Here is a 19,398-nt window from a genome sequence, read left to right as displayed (position 1 = left end):
ACCTCCACTCATCACTGTCAAACGCTTCCTGAAACACTTCAGCGAGCAGGCCTTTCTAATCGACCTGGCCGGGGTATCCTGGAAGGATATTGATCTCATCCCGTCAGTAAAGGATGCCTGGTTATTTTTTTTAAATGCCTTCCTAACCACCTTAAATAAGCATGCCCCATTCAAGAAATTTAGAACCAGGAACAGATATAGCCCTTGGTTCTCCCCAGACCTGACTGCCCTTAACCAACACAAAAACATCCTATGGCGTTCTGCATTAGCGTCGAACAGCCCCCGTGATATGCAGCTGTTCAGGGAAGCTAGAAACCATTATACACAGGCAGTTAGAAAAGCCAAGGCTAGCTTTTTCAAGCAGAAATTTGCTTCCTGCAATACTAACTCAAAAAAGTTCTGGGACACTGTAAAGTCCATGGAGAATAAGAACACCTCCTCCCAGCTGCCCACTGCACTGAAGATAGGAAATACTGTCACCACTGATAAATCCACTATAATTGAGAATTTCAATAAGCATTTTTCTACGGCTGGCCATGCTTTCCACCTGGCTACTCCTACCCCGGTCAACAGCACTGCACCCCCCACAGCAACTCGCCCAAGCCTTCCCCATTTCTCCTCCAAAATCCAGTCAGCTGATGTTCTGAAAGAGCTGCAAAATCTGGACCCCTACAAATCAGCCGGGCTAGACAATCTGGACTCCTTCTTTCTAAAATGATCTGCCGAAATTGTTGCCACCCCTATTACTAGCCTGTTCAACCTCTCGTGTCATCTGAGATTCCCAAAGATTGGAAAGCAGCTGCAGTCATCCCCCTGTTCAAAGGGGGACACACTCTTGACCCAAACTGCTACAGACATATCTATCCTACCCTGCCTTTCTAAGGTCTTCGAAAGCCAAGTCAACAAACAGATTACCGACCATTTCGAATCTCACCATATCTTCTCTGCTATGCAATCCGGTTTCAGAGCTGGTCATGGGTGCACCTCAGCCACGCTCAAGGTCCTAAACGATATCTTAACCGCCATTGATAAGAAACATTACTGTGCAGCTGTATTCATTGATCTGGCCAAGGTTTTCGACTCTGTCAATCACCACATCCTCATCGGCAGACTCGACAGCCTTGGTTTCTCAAATGATTGCCTCTGCTGGTTCACCAACTACTCCGATAGAGTTCAGTGTGTCAAATCGGAGGGTCTGCTGTCCGGACCTCTGGCAGTCTCTATGGGTGTGCCACAGGGTTCAATTCTTGGACCGACTCTCTTCTCTGTATACATCAATGAGGTCGCTCTTGCTGCTGGTGAGTCTCTGATCCACCTCTACGCAGACGACACCATTCTGTATACTTCTGGCCCTTCTTTGGACACTGTGTTAACAACCCTCCAGGCAAGCTTCAATGCCATACAACTCTCCTTCCGTGGCCTCCAATTGCTCTTAAATACAAGTAAAACTAAATGCATGCTCTTCAACCGATCGCTGCCTGAACCTGCCCGCCTGTCCAACATCACTACTCTGGACGGCTCTGACTTTTAGAATATGTGGACAACTACAAATACCTAGGTGTCTGGTTAGACTGTAAACTCTCCTTCCAGACCCACATCAAACATCTCCAATCCAAAGTTAAATCTAGAATCGGCTTCCTATTTCGCAACAAAGCATCCTTTACTCATGCTGCCAAACATACCCTTGTAAAACTGACCATCCTACCAATCCTCGACTTTGGCGATGTCATTTACAAAATAGCCTCCAATACCCTACTCAACAAATTGGATGCAGTCTATCACAGTGCAATCCGTTTTGTCACCAAAGCCCCATATACTACCCACCATTGCGACCTGTACACTCTCGTTAGCTGGCCCTCACATCATACTCGTCGCCAAACCCACTGGCTCCATGTCATCTACAAGACCCTGCTAGGTAAAGTCCCCCCTTATCTCAGATCGCTGGTCACCATAGCATCACCCACCTGTAGCACGCGCTCCAGCAGGTATATCTCTCTGGTCACCCCCAAAACCAATTCTTTCTTTGGCCGCCTCTCCTTCCAGTTCTCTGCTGCCAATGACTGAACGAACTACAAAAATCTCTGAAACTGGAAACACTTCTCCCTCACTAGCTTTAAGCACCAACTGTCAGAGCAGCTCACAGATTACTGCACCTGTACATAGCCCACCTATAATTTAGCCCAAACAACTACCTCTTTCCCTGTATTGATTTATTTTGCTCCTTTGCACCCCATTATTTTTATTTCTACTTTGCACATTCTTCCACTGCAAATCTACCATTCCAGTGTTTTACTTGCTATATTGTGTTTACTTTGCCACCATGGCCTTTTTTTGCCTTTACCTCCCTTCTCACCTAATTTGCTCACATCGTATATAGACTTGTTTATACTGTATTATTGACTGTATATTTGTTTTACTCCATGTACAACTCTGTGTCGTTGTACGTGTCGAACTGCTTTGCTTTATCTTGGCCAGGTCGCAATTGTAAATGAGAACTTGTTCTCAACTTGCCTACCTGGTTAAATAAAGGTGAAAAAAAAAAAAAGAAGTGGAATGACAACGATTTTGATTGTTCAACTTCCTGTTTAATTCAATTTAGTATCAGGGTAATTTTGTATATTTCTTTAACCTTTAACTAGGCAAGTCAGTTAATACATTTTTATTTACAATGACGGCCTGCGGACAATGGTGCGCCGCTCAATCACAGTCGGATGTGATACAGCCTGGATTCGAACCAGGTACCATAGTGACACCTCTTGCACTGAGAAGCAGTGCCTTAGACCGCTGTGCCAATCGGGAGCCCAACAATGACACGGGTATCTGACACTTTTTATTTAACATTAAGTGAGATTCAACATAAAACTGTACAATAGTTAAACGTTCCTGTATCTACATCCTTCACCTAATTCAGATGTTCTTTCTCAAAGATCATAAAGCATTTGTTACTCTTAATTTTTAAGACTTGCCAAAAAAAATAAGGTTATGACAATTGTTGACACAATAATAAGAACTTGTGAGGAACCAATTAACAGTTCCAGAGAAGACACAATACTGCATTGAATAACAAAACGTCTAATATTACTCAGTTCTAATTGTGAGACAACATTTTATTACACAGCCTCATTCCTGTACTTTAATTACATGTAAAACACATGCAATTTGCACATCCTGCAAGAAGAGGGTGAATTTTGCAAGAACAGGTTACGTAAGACCATATCATAATTGTGAGTGAAACAAATAAAATTTTCAACACAATCTTATGCTTTCGACATGAAATCAATGTATACTGTTGAATAAGAGGACAATAAATCATTGGGTATATTCTTGAATATTGCATACACAGAAAAATATTCCATCTGGTTTTCTTCAAATCTACATTAAGTAAACACTGAACCACCATTATTGCATCTTAATTGAAACAAACATTGCAAACAGGTCAAAAGCATTAACACAGAGCACATTTAATTTCTACCTGAAATAAAATATTACAGGATAATTACTACTTAATTGCACTAATGACTATGTGGAATTGTAGCATGTTTCTTTGGTATGTTCACCATTGGTCACGTGGAGTGTTATATCAGCCATAAATCATTAATTATTTTAATTTGATCAAACTTCTTCCTCTTGATAGCTTGCTCAGGCGTAGAAACTGAAGCAGCTTTTCACAGTATTGCAACGAAGATTCGATTGAAGCAAGGAATCTGAAGGCCTTTGCCCGAATATCAACACAAGCTAGCAAGCCCAGTTGCACAAGTGTGGTCAGTAGGATGATTAATACTTATGTTGTACTTCACAACAAACCATTGAATAGCATGCGGCTACTACATTTACTTTAATACATATTGGTTTGCCTGTCTTTTTTCAGAAATGAGCCCGTGCCCTGATTAGAATCTTTCTAAACATCTTAAACATTTACACTAGTCATTTTAAACACAAAGGTTACGTTGCCACAACCTGGCTGCGGCAAGGAAATGTATCTTCCCTGTGTGGCAACATCTTCAATCAGCTTAATTAGTGTATTCTTACATGCAAATACATTCTAACATGTGTCTGCCTGCAATAAGACACTACATTATACCTCGACATAGGCGAATGATCCTCCAAGAAGTGTAGGTAAGAAGTCCCTCATATGGTAAAGGCATTGAGCTACAAAATAACACAGAAAGGATCCAGCTTTTCAACAAAATGTTCCCTATATATCAATTATGAAATCCATATTTTCCTCTTATTCAGCAAGGCAGCAGTACACATTCTTCAAAGCACTCTTCTACTTCCCAATGAGCTCCTTTGATCAACCTCTGACATCCCTAGTGAGGATGCACGTACGGTATAATATATCTCGAGCTGCAGACCACATCCATTCATTGAAATCAGTGATGTAGTGGTAAAAAAAATAAAGTGGGTAAACTGTTCGCCGAGTAGCAGAGAAAAAAAGTAGCGATCCCTATACTTCAATGCATTTTTCCGCAAAAGGTGGATGAACTGTCCCACAAAGAAAATGAAAAAAAGGTGAGTAAACTGCATTTACTCACCACTGATTTATACTTAAGGCACAGTTTGTAGTGTTTTTCAAGGTTTTATGAAAACAGTTCACCATCAGTCCCTTCTGAGAGTGACTGTCTTCTTGGCTTGCAAAGCAGCATATTCATCGCTTGTTGAGAGAGAAGGGGACATGGGTGTCTACTTGGGTGTAAGAGGAGGGGATTGCATTTCATCGACACCGAAGAGACACCCAAGCTTCTGCTGGAGATCATTCCACACTGCACCCATCTAGTTATCAAACAAACAACGTAGTCTGTTACAGTGAAAGCATCCTCTGGCCAAAATTACAAGACGATCATCTTATAATTGTATTATCTATTAAAGATTAGAATCAACACACACACATCAACCTAATGAACTGTGTGCTCCACTACTTCAACTCAAACCTGACACTGTATATTTCCAGGTGAGTCTCACCTCTTGGTGACCTTGGACCTGTGAGTTGACGAAGGCTCCCAGGATGTGAGAAGTGATGGGCAGGTATGTGAAGATGAGCTGAGTCTCCTGGTGAAGGCAGAACAGGGAGAAGTAGTTCCGCAGTTCCATGGTCTGAATGGCGTTCTCCTGCTGTTGGGGGAGGATACAAACCATTGCTTCACAAACCACAACCATATGATGGTTATCAAGAGGAACAACCTCATTGATCATAAGACCATGCTGTCATGGCATTGTCTGTAGGAGTCAGTGTTGAAAAACATGACATATGAGATCCATTCTAAAGGCTGAAATGCCAAACTGTCAAATGCAATATCTTCCTAAGATGGTTTAGTATGAGAAATGCTGTGGGACCTACAAGGATATCAATCCTTATACCGGGGTATCAATCAACTCCCAAATGATGGCATCTAGGAAAATGCTGTTCCCTCCTTCCTCTCAATGTCAGAGAGGACACAGTCTCTCCGAGGGAGGGTGGGTTGGCCTGTGATGACATTATTTCATCTTCATTATCCTGACAACAGTGTTGATTTGACGTGTGACAACCCTGAGTAAATGAGGAAGGTAGAGCGCTTTTCAAGCACGGAGAGAGAGAAAGGGGGGGGGGGAAGAGAAGGAGATAGAATGAATGAGAAAGAGAACCTGCACAATACGAGACTCCAGTTGCTCCACTGACACCTGCTCTTTAGGCTGCACTGTGGCACTCATCATCTGCCTCTTCATCATACCGTACTTCTGCAGAGCTCTCTGGTGTTCGTGCAATACTCCCTTCTCATGCCGCTCACACAGATCCTATGGGACACAACCACACACATACGGTAAGACATAACTACCCTATTTTTACATTATAGTATTTAGCAGACACTTGACCAGAACGACTTACAGTAAGTAGTACTTATTTGTACTGGTCCCCCGTGGGAAACCCACAACCCTGGCGTTGCAAGCACCATGCTCTACCAAGTGAGCCACACGGGTCAAAGATATATTGTTAACACTCTAAATTAAGTTGCTGTTATACCGGTGTAGTGCATTTGTAATATTACTAGTAACATTGCATTAACTTGATACAGAGTTCTTCAGTAAATAGATTTTTTACATTTCTCAAACTCACTCTGTATGATTGCAGCAAATCCAAGAATAGATTCAGTTTTTCCACGACATCATCCTCTTCTCTCCTCCCCTTAAGATATCAATGAATAAATAATTATGAGTTTGGCAATACCACAGGAGAGCAGGTGGTACGTATACAGTGAGCTGGATTGTACCTGCTGAGCACCTTTGTCGGCTAGTAGAGCAAACTCCACGGAAAGGCCTTTCAGAGACTGACGGAGAATGCCCCAGGTGCTTTGGGATGAGGCCAGAGAGGGAATGGGTGAACCATCAGAGCCCAGTGTACTGCAACAGAAAGCATAACTAGAGAAGCTGGACCAGTACGATGTCTTGGCTTACAAAAACGATTTGAAGTAAAAACCCTGAAAAACAAAAGAAAACAAATCCTTTACAATTGCCAACATTTTCTTCCCCAAAACTGTTGTATGGGTGGGGTAGCAAGCATAATACGTTTCCTTGGGCTAAAACACTTGTGTAGAGAGGTGCGATAGAGAGAGTTTTATGCCCTTAAATGCTGAGTTCTGTACCTGAGCTCCCTTCCAAACATTAGCAAATCAGTGGCATTTTCCTTGGAGCGCTCGGCCATCTTCTCTGCCCGGTCCCGCAGCTTGTGAAAGCTGTTGTGGATATTCCTGATCAGTTCCCTGCTTGATGAAAACTGGGCCTGGATATCAGCTGGGAGATAATCCTACAGCACAGATGTACCCAGACTCACACTGCTGCGTCTCAGTAGGATTTCAAATAGTTTGATGTACTATTTCATAATAGAAACAATACAAACCTTTGCCAGAGTTGCCATTGTATTAGTCATGAATTCATCTCCCATTTTCTTGCAAGCATCACGCATTTTCACCTGAACGTCCTGAGAGTAAGCGAGAGAGAGAGTAAAGTTGTGTGAGCAGTACAGTCATTATCCATGGCAAGCCAAAGAACAATGTGATCTTGGCGTAGACGACTAGCAGAGATGGAGAAAGGTAGTATTTTCAGTAGCAGAGACGTACCGAGCCGTTGAAGGTGAGAAAGGTCTTGACCAGTTCGTCCTCGGAGAAGAAGGGGTGTCGTGCCACTAGGTTGATGAACCGGCCCAGAGCACGCCGCCTTCCCTCTATAAAGTCCCTCTCAGACATGGAGGTCAGGACTGTAGACAGAGGTCAGTTAAAGAGCCAGCATATTCAGTTGTTCTGCTTCCGTAGAAGAGATCATACCATTTTATGTAATACAGTCAGGGTTGGCCCTTGAAGTAACTAATCAACCTGGATTACTTAAAAAAATAAAAGTGTAATCGGATTACTTACATTCTTAAAAACAGCTAATTACTTTCGGGATCACTTTATCTATCTATACTACTTTGACATCATTGCTGTCATTTAGCGCACCATCAGCACTTCTCACATGCTCTCAGAGATTATATTATTCTGCTGATTGCCCATTAAGGGTGGATGGCTTCTTTTGTGGTTGAATGAATTGGTAAGGCTTCCAAAACATTGACACCTAGCTCACTGGTCAATGCAAATCATCTGGACTACAGAGTTCCTGCTTGCTGCTTTGAAGCAGTGCAGTTTCAATCTCTCTTTCCTTCGTGAAATGCTTTTAGAATGCACAATATTTCCAAATGTAGGCCTAATCATGGGGAAAACACTACTGAATGCAACCAATGTGGTTACTGTTTAAGAGAAAAGGGTCTAAGCTTTCTGGTCTGAAATTGTGTTTTAATATCCAACAAAGGGCACTCATGTTGGGCATTAAAGGTAGGTGCATAAGCATATATATTAAATGTACTGTTAGATATACATTTCACGGCTAACTATCAGTAATAGGCTATATTTTGAGTTAGCGATCTAGCTAACCACTTCCTCATCTGGTGAATTAGCCCCAAATAAATTAGCCTCAAAATATAAATTAGTATTAGTGTCGACAAATGAATATCTGTTGATCAAAAAATATATAACAATTCTGTAAGCTTATTTTCATAGTAAAATAATAACAATTGCCTAGTTGCCAAACCCCAAGTCCATGACAATCACCGGTTTAGGTTGCAATTCAAAATAGCTGGAATCATGCAGTTGTACTTGAACATGATAGAATACACCATGTATTTCTTGAATCATACTGTGTTAGTAGTCTAGTACACCTCTGAATAAAAATGTTGAATACTTTATAAGATGATAAGGCTCCCATTTTTTTCTATTGCGTGACCTCACAGCAATTGTGGTGTAACCAAATCATGGGCTGGTGCCAACAAGTGAAAATGCTAGTATGGAGCCCTGTGATTATGCTCTTACACATAGAATATAACATGAATTATAGGATCTTTAGGCTCTCACCCCATTTGGAAATAATAATGTTACTAAATGAAAAAAATACTATATTAAATCAACATTTTTAAGCATTTTCACATATGTCTGAGTGCTAGAAGTTAAAGTAATGCAAAAGTAATCCAAATGTAATCAGATACTTATTTGGAGTAATCCAAAAGATTATTTATCATGTAACTGTAATCAGTAACGGATGACATTTTTCAAGTTATCCGCCCAACCCTGAATATAGTAATAACATTGGTATCTAATAATGGTAATATAAAGACAGGGTTCATGTCTGGATGTGAGAACATGGGTGAAGTTGGATTAATACAATTGGAGTTCCTCTGGATCAGCGGGACCCCAGCTCTGATGCAGAGTGGAACACTTATTTACAGATCAAAGCCTCACTCTCCTCCTAATAATCAAACGTTCTGACTGACATCCTCCATATACCTCCTTTCAGCATTCTCTTAGGCGGCAACGCAGGCACCATTCTGTAGGCAAACCTCTGCAGCAAGAGCTCGTGGAAGACATCGAAATCACTGTACCGCCGGTAAACAGATATCTTAAAATGCTGAAAAGGTTCAAATAAATATTACATCTGTGAATAACCGAGATGTGCAAAATAACATCATGCTTTGGGGTTGTGAATTCAACAAATATATTGACAATGGATGTGTTGTCATGTGTTGGCTTTAGTTCATACTAATTGTGAATGCTCACGGCACAGAAACAACACCAGCTCTGTTCAGCTTAGGCATCCAGTGTAAATGATGCAATGTACTGTATGTATACATTCATTCTTAGATGGACAAGCATTAAAGCCATTCGTTTCACCAAGCCAAAAATGCAGAAATAATTGAGAAGCCAGGAATAGAGCCAGAGGGAATTACAGAATTTTTATGATCAAAATTCCTATTAATACATGTTGCTTGTAATGCACAAAAGTGACCTATTTGAAGTAACAAGGTAAATGCATGGTAAAGTATGTGCCTTACCTTTCCTATTAATAACTTCCTTGACTGTTCATCTAACAAAGCCCTTTTATGTTACAATCATATGTAATTAAATGCAGCCTTCACCTGGCTGGTGATCTGGTACTCCACGTGTTTGAGGAACAGACCCTTCTTTTCAGGAATTAGCTCCACCTGGACTGTATCCCTGGCAAGCAGCTTGCCCAGGGTCTGGGGCACCGTGAGGGGGCTCTCCTGAGTTGGCTGCATCCTCAGAGTCTGGAGGTCCTTGAACTCACCAAGTTGGGGCTTAGGGAACTCTGTCAAACAAACACCAAGTCAGACATGAGTAAACAATGCTCTCATCGACTCATTTATCTAGTAGGCAATCAGCACATCTATGCTCACAGACAAAGTGTAAACATCCAGCTCTATTGAACTAATAGACATCATTTATGATTTCCTGTAGTGCGGGTTTGAATATAAAACATTTTCCTACACACATCCATTTTGTGTGGGGAAAGCAATCATGTTCCAGTGTACATTTGACATTTCACCTCCCTTAGTGGCCCTCTGATCCTTCAGACACTTGAATTCTCCCATTCACATTTTTTTGCCTACTTTATTTAATCAAGGGAGCCCAATTGAGACCAGTGTCTCATTTGCAATGGTGCCCTGAGGACAAAAACGGCATCAATACAACAAAATATAAAAAAATAAACTACAATTCAGCTATAAATACATTATAACAAGTTATAAGTCAATTGAAACAATTGCACACTTCCGTGAACTCATTTACCAACAGAGTTTTAAACTGCCCTATCGACACCAGGGAATCCAGGTGGAAATTGATCGTAAGGTATTCCAGAACTGTGGTGCGTTAAAATGAAAGGCAAATTTACCAAACTTGGTGGAGACAACCGGGACCTCAAGAGTTAAGAAAACCTCGGAGCGGGATTGGTATCTCATATTGAAATATTTCAACAGGGAAGTGAGGCATATTGGAATCTTGTGGAGCAGAGCTTTGTAAACAAGGAGTAATAAAGTAATCTACAGGATTTTAGTGAGGTCCAGCCAACCTTCTGATACATGATGCAGTGATGAGTACTAAAACTGTCAGCGAAGTGCACTACGGTAGATGGCTTCCAACAGTTTAAGAGTAGTGGCTTGCTGCAGTCTGGTAAAAGTATTTTCCCCCTTTCAGATTTGGCCAATTTTTTGCATATTTTTGATACTGAATGTTATCAGATCTTCAACCAAAACCTAATATTAGATCAATGGAACCTGAGTTTACAAATAACATATATATTTTTTTAAACTTATTTTATTTAATTCACACAGTTATGCAACACCCAATGCCCCTGTGTGAAAAATGAATTGCCCCTTACACTCAATAACTGGTTGTGCCACATTCAGCTGCAATGACTGCAACCAAATGCTTCCTGTAGTTGTTGATCAGTATCTCACATCGCCTGAGGCAGCAAAGCTTCCCCAAACCATCACCATGCTTGACTGTTGTCATGAGGTTCTTACTGTGGAATGCAGACTCTTGGAAGAACGTTCTATGATTGATTCAAAAGTATAACTTTTTGGATGACATGGGTCCCATTATGCCTGACGAAAACCAAATGCTGCATTCCACAGTAAGAACCTCATTACCAACAGACAAGCATGGTGGTGGTAGTGTGATGGTTTGCCTCAGGGCCTGGACGACTTGTCTTAATAGAAGGAACCATGAATTCTGCATCAGATAATTATACAGGAGAATGTTAGGCCATCTGTCTGCGAGCTGAAGCTGAAGCGCAGCTGGATAATGCATCAAGACAATGATCCAAAACACACATTCAAGTCTACATGAAAATGGCTAAGAAGCAATACATTTGAAGTTTTGGAATGGCCTAGTCAAAGTCCAGACCTCATCCCAATTGAGATGTTGTGGCAGGACTTGAAACAAGCAGCTCATGCTTGAAAACCCACAGATGTTGCTGAGTTTTAACAGTTCATGAAAGAGTGGTACAAAATTCCTCCACAGTGACGTGAGACTGATAAACAACTACAGGAAGTGTTTAGTTTGAGTCATTGCAGCTAAAGGTGGCACAACCAGTTATTGAGTGTAAGTTGGCAACTACTTTTTCACACAGGAGCATTGGGTGTGGCATAACTTTATTTATGAAATAAATGTATTAAGTATGTAATTGTTCTGTTATTTGCTCACTCAGTTTCCCTTTATTTAATATTAGGATTTGGTTGAAGATCTGATAACATTCAGTATCAAAAATATGCAAAAGTAGAGACAATTAGAAAGGGGGCAAATACTTTTTCACGGCACTGTATATAAATAGTTAAGAGCACAGGTCCCAATACCAACCCCTGCGGTACACCTTTTGTAATTGAGGAAACTAGACTTGACACCATTAGAAAGCTCACATGACTCTCCCTAAACTCAAATGTCTCTTAAGTCTTTCAAACAATTATGATGGTGTGATTCATGTGATCCTGAATTTAACCCTCCTTGACATTCCACAGAGATATGAGTTAATTGTCCTCCTACAACAACCAGGAAACCAGCTCTACCATAGCTCAGCAGAGAAAACGTGACATCAGTTTCACAGAAAGCAGTCAGCTGCCATATTGGCAGCACTGAAATAACACAGAGGGCCCTAAATAATCATATGAGCTTTGGAACAGAGCTCTAACACAGGGCTGTGTTTAGAGTAATGGCTACCTCTGAAAAACCAAAGACGACGACTCCTCTCCAACTTAATGGTACTGTACACTTTAGCACTCATGCTTTTCTTCACAAAAACCTAGCCACAGAATGTGAAAGTAAACTGATTAATATAATCAAGAAAAACAAGTGTACTTAAGAGAGAGGGAAGAGTTCTTCCTGTAACTTTCATTATGATTTTCACAGAGCTGTTCCAGAGGAAAAAAGGGCAGGGAAAGGTTGTGTGTCTTTTACAGAGACATGGGAAGGGAGCTGGTGTATTCCCGGACGCAATGCCCAGAGGTTAGAGGAAACCAGCCAACAAATACAACACACTCTGATAAAACTAGGACCAGCTTTTTAGCACAGCACATCTGCTTGTTTTGTGTGCAAATGCAATGTGTACTTTAGCTTGTCACATGCATATTCAACTTCACACAATATATAGCGAAGTTAACTTTCTCACACAAGCTGTTCATAGGGGTCACAAAGGTTTTTGACCTTAGATACTTAACAGTCAAGCCACTGATTAAGCTGCACATTTACTGCTGTGTCCTCCCTTGAAAACAACTCGCTAAAAGGCTTACCTTGTATGCAGTTTTCTAAGAGTTTTGGGCTTGGTTGCTTTCCTTGCTGAGCAAGGGCGATCAACGCCAGTGCTTTATATAGGGACAACTTGCTTAAGAATCCATCAGTGTAGTCAACATGCTCAGCAATCTGAAAAAGACAGGACATTACAGGACTCTCTTAACAGGTCATTGCTCAATCCAAGGCCTAATTTCAGCAGTGGTTCACAAGAAAATGCAGAGAACACTTTAGTAATGATCTAATACAGTAAGAAACATCAAACTGAACCATGAGGTCTAAGCTGAAATACACATTATCCATGGAAACGCTTCATTGGATGTAACACGTTGTATTTTTCATGTCCCATGTGCTCTTGAATAACACAACTTTTAAATGCCATCCCCTCAAATACCATCACTTTTGAGTAAGCTTTACTGAAGCAAATGCCACTAATTAAATGGCAGCAAGGAGATAGTTTGCAGGAACCACCCTTTCTAATAACTGGTGCTGGAACTAGTATTGTAATTACCCCCTTAGTACTTAGTGGTAAAACAAATATAGGCTTGAGAGGGTCTTTGAATAGAGTTGAATAGTTTGTATCAAAGAGCGCTAGATGTTTTTCAAGTCTTTTCTGCAGAATTTCTTCCAAGAAGGGAAGAGGATAGAAAACCCATAGATCTAATACATAACAAACCAGCCTGTGCTTCTGTTTCATAACAACAAAAACTTGAGCCTAGAAAAAAACCCACAAACAGCCAGAACTTCCTTTCCACATTTGGCAGGCATTCTAGATCATAGATGTGACAACAAGTAAAGGAAAAGTTGGTGTTCACCTGGCCCTGCACACCACTGGGGAGATCTGTTCTGCTGAGCAACCTCTGGAAGACCTCCACCTGCACTCGTTCCTCTATCTTACTCCGGATGGCCTCATATACCTCCCTGTAGTATGGAGGCACTGATCCTGACAGAGGAGGTGCACAAACCATTAGGCATGGATTTATGTGGATGAAGACATTTCTATTAAATTGCATGATTTGTGGTTAAACATCATGGCAAAATCTGTTTCATTTAACCGAAACAAAGCAAATGTATTGGTCGCGTACACATATTTTGCAAATGTTATCGCAGGTTTCTAGCTCCAACAGTGCAGTAATACCTAACAATACAGAAACACACAAACTACAAAAGAAATAAAGAAATATCAGAATGAGCAATGTCAAAGTACGGATACATAGATATTTTGCACAGTGTACAAAACATTAAGAACACCTGCTCTATCCATGACAGACTGACCAGGTGAAACCATGTGAAATCTATGATCCCTTATTGATGTCACTTGTTAAATCCACTTAAAATCAGTGTCGATGAAGGGTAGGAGACAGGTTAAAGAAGCATTTCCAAGCCTTGAGACAATTGAGATATGGATTGTGTGTGTGTGCCATGCAGAGGGTGAATGAGCAAGACAAAAAAGTTAAGTGCCTTTGAACAGGGCACGTATGGTAGTAGGGGTCAGGCACACCGGTTTGTGTCAAGAACTGCAACGCTGCTGGGTTTTTCACACTGAACCGTTTCTGTGTGTATCAAGAATGGTCCACCACCCAAAGGACATCCAGTCAACTTGACACAACTATGTGAAGCATTGGAGTCAAGAAGGCCCAGCATCCCTTTCGACACCTTTTAGCGTCCATTCCCCGTCAAATTGAGGCTGTTCTGCTCAATATTAGGAAGGTGTTCCTAATGTTTGGTATACTCAGTGTATATGCATATAATGGTTGTGAAAATATGGACAGTATATAAATATAAAAGGTGTGTACAGCAGTAGTTATATAGGATGAGCCTTGACTAGGATAGAGTATATACATACGAAGTGGGTAAAACAGTATGTAAATATAATTAAAGTGGCCAGTGTTCAATGACTGTGTACACAGGGCAGCAGTCTCTAAGGTGCAGGTAGGGCTGAATTCAGGGCTTGTAAAATTATACCTAGGCTAAAAATAAGCCTTCAGCATAAGAGTCACTAATTATAATTATTTTATCAAAATAGATTAACCTGCATTTTTGCAAAGAAATCACTGATCTGGCCTTCAAATCAGTCTACAAAAATGACCTTTTTGTTATAATATAATTTTTTACCATAACCATGCACATCCACTAATAATGACCAACTTCTGGTAACAGGCATTTTAGAAAATTAAAGGTGTAAAATGTAACTTTTTGGGCGACCAAGCATATTCACATAGAAATGTGTGTTATAGATCTGTCATTCTCACAGAACGCAAGTCTAAGAAGCTGTAGATCTGTTTTATTTGTGCTATTTCTATGCGTCCTGTACTTAAGTTTTGTTTTTGTGTTTTTTTACTTTCGGTTTTGTACATCAGCTTCAAACAGCTGAAAATACTATATTTTTTTCTAATGGAAAATATATTTCACAGTGGTTTAGATGGTACAATGATGCTCTACACTATATTTGCTTGTTTTGTCACAAACTGAAATTAGGCAAACTATTCACATTTTAGTAACCAGGAAATGGTGGAGCGATTTCTGCATAGTGCATCTTTAACACAGATCTCAAACAATCTCAAGCACAAGCCCACCTGCTAGTGAGTAGCCAGCTAATCTATATATTTAAAGTCTAGCTAACTTGGATCTACAGTGCATTTTGTTGTGTTACAGCCTTAATTTAACATGTATTAAATTGAGATTTTGTGTCACTTGTCCACACACACACACAGAACCCCATAATGTCAAATTGGAATTATGTTTTTAGAAATGTTAACTAATTAAAAATGAAAAGCTGAAATGTCTTGAGTGAATAAGTATTCAACCCCTGTTATTGCAAGCCTATTGCAAGGTTCAGTAGTAAAGATTTTCTTAACAAGTCACATAATAAGTTGCATGGACTCACTGTGTGCAATAATAGTGTTTAACATTAGTTTTTAATGACTACCTCATCTCTGTACCCCACACACTCTATAAAGTCCCTCAGTCGAGCACTTAATTTCAAACTCAGATTCCACCACAAAGACCAGGGAGATTTTCCAATGTTTCTCAAAGAAGGGCACCTATTGGTAGATGGGTAAAAAAACAACAAAAAAAACAGACATTGAATATCCCTTTGAGCATGGTGAAGTTATTAATTACACTTTGGATGGTGTGTCAATACACCCAGTCACTACAAAGATATAGGCGTCCTTCCTAACTCAGTTGCCAGGGAGGAAGGATTTCACCATGATTTCACCATGAGCCCAATGGTGATTTTTAAACAGTTAAAGAGTTTAATGGCTGTGATAAGACAAAACTGAGGATGAATCAACAACAATTTTGTTACTCCACAATACTAACCTAAATGAGAGTTAAAAGAAGGAAGCCTGTACTGAATAAAATATTCAAAAATATGCATCCTGTTTGCAATAAGGCACTAAAGTAGAACTGCAAACAATGTGTCAAAGAAACACTTTATGTCCTGAATACAAAACAATGTTTGGGACAAATCCAACACAACAGATCACTGAGTACAACTCTTCATATTATCAAGCATGATGTTGGCTGCATCATGTTAAGGGTATGCTTGTCATCAGCAAGGACTAGGGAGTTTCTTGGGATAATAGAAAACACAATATAGCTACAGAAAGCACAGGCAAAATCCTAGAGGAAAACCTGGTTCAGTCTGCTTTCCAACAGCAAAGCAATGTTGCAACAAAAAGAATCCTTGCGACATGTGTCATGGAAACGGCAGATATAGGAGAAACTTTCTCAAGATCGACAAAAAAATGGTTGGCAAGTTTCACCATTAAATTCTTTCAGGTCTACAGGGGTGCAAGTTTTACCATGGCAGCGACTGCAGTGATGCAGTGATACGCTGGTACATGTGACTTATTAGAATATGGCAAATATGAGTAAATGATTGCATTCTACACATGTTGGCTTTTGTGGGCTACCTGAGACATGCAACAGATAGGTGGGAGGGCATACAGGTTGTCGCCAAAAATTTGCCTAAATGGGTAATGGAAACACTTCATCCACTACATTCTTACATCGACACTGTCATTTTTTTGTGTGTGTGATGTCATTACGTCCAGGTGTTTTTATTGAAACGAGATAGTTCAATGGAAACGCACTCTAGCAGGTAATTGTCACATATATTTCCTAAATGTTGACCAAAAAAATAAATCACTGGACAAGTTAATGGAAACATTGCTAGTGAATGTTCCTGAGTGGCTTAGTTACAAGTTTGACTTAAATTGGCTTGAAAACCTATGCCAAGAAAATGGCTATCTAGCAATGATCAACAACCAACTTTACTGAGCTTGAAGAATTTTTTCAAAAAATAATGTGAAAATATTGTACAATCCAGGTGTGCTCTTAGATACTTACCCAGAAAGACTCTCAGCTGTAATCGCTGCCAAAGGTGATTCTCACATGTATTGTGTCAGGGGGTTGAATACTTTTAATCAAGATATATTAGTGTTTTATCATTTAAATAAATTCTTTACCAAATGTTAGAATTTTTCTTCCACTTTGACAGAGTATTTTGTGTAGATCGTTGACACGTAAATGCATTTTAATCCCACCTTGTAACACAACAAATTGTGGAAAAAGTCAAGGGGTGTGAATACTTTCTGAAGGCACTGTACATACAGGTAACTGTCAAAATAAAGGAAATGCCAACATAAAGTGTCTTAATAGGGTGCTGGGGCACCACGATCCAGGCCAGCTTTACTGCACCTTGGCTTAGATTCTACAAGTGTCTGGAACTCTACTGGAGGAATGCGACAGACACCATTCGTTTGCAAGAAATTCCATTTGATATTTTGTTGATGGTGGTGGAAAACACCGTCTCAGACACCACTCCAGAATCTCCCATAAGTGTACAATTGTTCAACCATGGCATATGGTTTACATCGTTTTCATGCTCATCAAACCAATCAGTGGCCACTCGTGTCCTGTGGGATAGGGGCATTGTAATCCATAGCATAGCCACGGTAGCCAAAATAATGGCCTGCCCAGCATTGTTATACATGACCCTAAACATGATAGGATGTTAATTGCCTAATTAACTCAGGAACCACCTGCTTTCAATATACTTTGTATCCCTCATTTCCATTATTCTGGCAGTTACAAGTATGGGCAAACCAGTGCTTAAAATAATATATTTATGTATTTTGGCAGACATGTTTACAAAGTAAACTTAATCATATGTCATTTTCATAATGAAAGAAAATAAATAAATAAACTAGCGACAATTTTCCTATGGTAGTCTGGGTAACGTTACCAACTAACTTTCCACTCCTGTCATTTGCCAAGACGCTGGTAAAAAAAAAAAAGAAAGCTAAACGTAATCCTCTGCTCTCCCCACACCCAATGTTATGTTTACAATGACATGTATTACGTCAGAATAACCAATGTTAGAAAAACATTAATTTAATTCATACATTCTATCAGTCTAATTTGCATAAATATTGTGATTGGATGATAGCTGTGAGGGTTATCGAATCAGGATGAAATCTTAACGATAGAATGTTCACATGAAGATTTCCTAAAGTCTCTTAGGCAAATGGCAGGAGGCAAGTAGTGGAATAGAACAGAAGACAACCAGGCTAGTCTTATGCTATGGAACGTTGAATTCGTGATTTGGACAGGTCATAGAAATATAATCTAGATTGTAAATCTATGGGACAGGTAACATCCACAACAGATGAGAACATGGCAATGAGCAGACCAATGCAAGAGTACAGCAGCCTACCCTACTGTATAAAATACCCCTACAGTTATCTGTCAAATCAACCTTAATTACACCCATCTTATGTTCTTGTCTATTACGGTTCTGTACTTCTATGTATTTGTAGGTTTTATGTGAACCCCAGGAAGAGTAGCTGCTGCATGTGCAGTAGCTAATAGGGATCCTAATAAAATTAAACACCCTTGCTAAACGTGTATTCTAATGCTCAGATGAGTAGCCTGTATTTTACAATTCGCAGTAAACCAACTATATTACTGTTTATGTTAAAGTTGACAGGTTTTGTAGTTACATCACGAATCGTAGGCTACAGTACTTAGCTCTAAACACTTCACACCGCGTTCTCTGAATTCAATCCCAAACATAACCCCCCCCCCCACCAAAAAGAAAACATTATTTCCCCTGTCGCCACGTAGAACGTTTACAAAAAGTCGAAAACACATTCTTAATTACAACATAAAGATGTGGAACATAACATGTATTTAGCAAATTACCTTCATTGAGTTCGCCTGCCATAGTTCAGATTGTCATGTGAGCACGACAGCACCTCCATGTGATTTCCTGATGAGGAAAAAAAACCCGAAGAATGAACTATTTCTTAAAGTTGTAGTGAACTTTGGACATTTTCCAGATTTCAGACCTGTCCAAACATTATTGTAGGCACTAAACAAGACCTGGATTACTGCAAACTGGATTTTAGGAATCCAGAACATAGGAGCATAGGTGAACAAGTGTTATTGTATATGGATCCTCCCCCACAAAGGTTTGAACAATCTCAAATATGCCTCTGCCCTCGAAAAAATTGCTTTCCCACTCTCAGTCCAACTTTGGAAACCGAACAATTATGACATAGCCTAACCGCAGTGGTGTAAAGTACTTGATAAAAAATACTTTTTAGTACTACTTAAGTAGTTTTGGGGGGGTATCTGTTCTTTACTGTACTATTTATATTGTTGACTACTTTTACTTCACTACATTCCGAAAGAAAATTGGGTACTTTTTACTCCGTACATTTTCCCTGACAGCCAAAAGTACTAGTTACAA

The 19,398-nt window shown here is 39.9% G+C and overlaps 1 protein-coding gene across 1 annotated transcript; it reads right to left on the bottom strand.

Annotated features, from left to right (window-relative positions):
• Positions 1–2,812: 2,812 nt before the first annotated feature.
• On the bottom strand, positions 2,813–19,099 carry snx8a (sorting nexin 8a). Its single transcript, XM_020486560.2, has 13 exons — positions 18,849–19,099; positions 13,451–13,578; positions 12,638–12,767; positions 9,473–9,663; positions 8,844–8,964; positions 7,092–7,228; positions 6,872–6,952; positions 6,618–6,778; positions 6,246–6,375; positions 6,092–6,160; positions 5,623–5,772; positions 4,963–5,112; positions 2,813–4,773 (listed from the first exon to the last, which is right to left on the bottom strand). The coding sequence occupies exons 1-13, from the start codon at positions 18,868–18,870 to the stop codon at positions 4,684–4,686; spliced, it is 1,560 nt and encodes a 519-aa protein (XP_020342149.1). The 5' UTR covers positions 18,871–19,099; the 3' UTR covers positions 2,813–4,683.
• Positions 19,100–19,398: the final 299 nt, after the last annotated feature.

This window comes from Oncorhynchus kisutch, linkage group LG10 (genome assembly GCF_002021735.2).
Source record: "Oncorhynchus kisutch isolate 150728-3 linkage group LG10, Okis_V2, whole genome shotgun sequence".
Taxonomy (NCBI): Eukaryota; Metazoa; Chordata; class Actinopteri; order Salmoniformes; family Salmonidae; genus Oncorhynchus; species Oncorhynchus kisutch.
Note: the sequence above shows the minus strand (reverse complement) of the source record. Positions and strands in the feature narration are given on the sequence as shown.

Excerpts from the sequence above, each read along its gene's own strand:
- snx8a (XM_020486560.2), bottom strand. The coding sequence starts at position 18,870 with ATGGCAGGCGAACTCAATGAAG. Across the intron at positions 5,113-5,622 it reads TGGAGTCTCGTATTGTGCAG|CAGGAGAACGCCATTCAGAC; the intron begins GTTCTCTTTCTC and ends CTCCCCCAACAG. Across the intron at positions 4,774-4,962 it reads AGGTCCAAGGTCACCAAGAG|ATGGGTGCAGTGTGGAATGA; the intron begins GTGAGACTCACC and ends TTTGATAACTAG.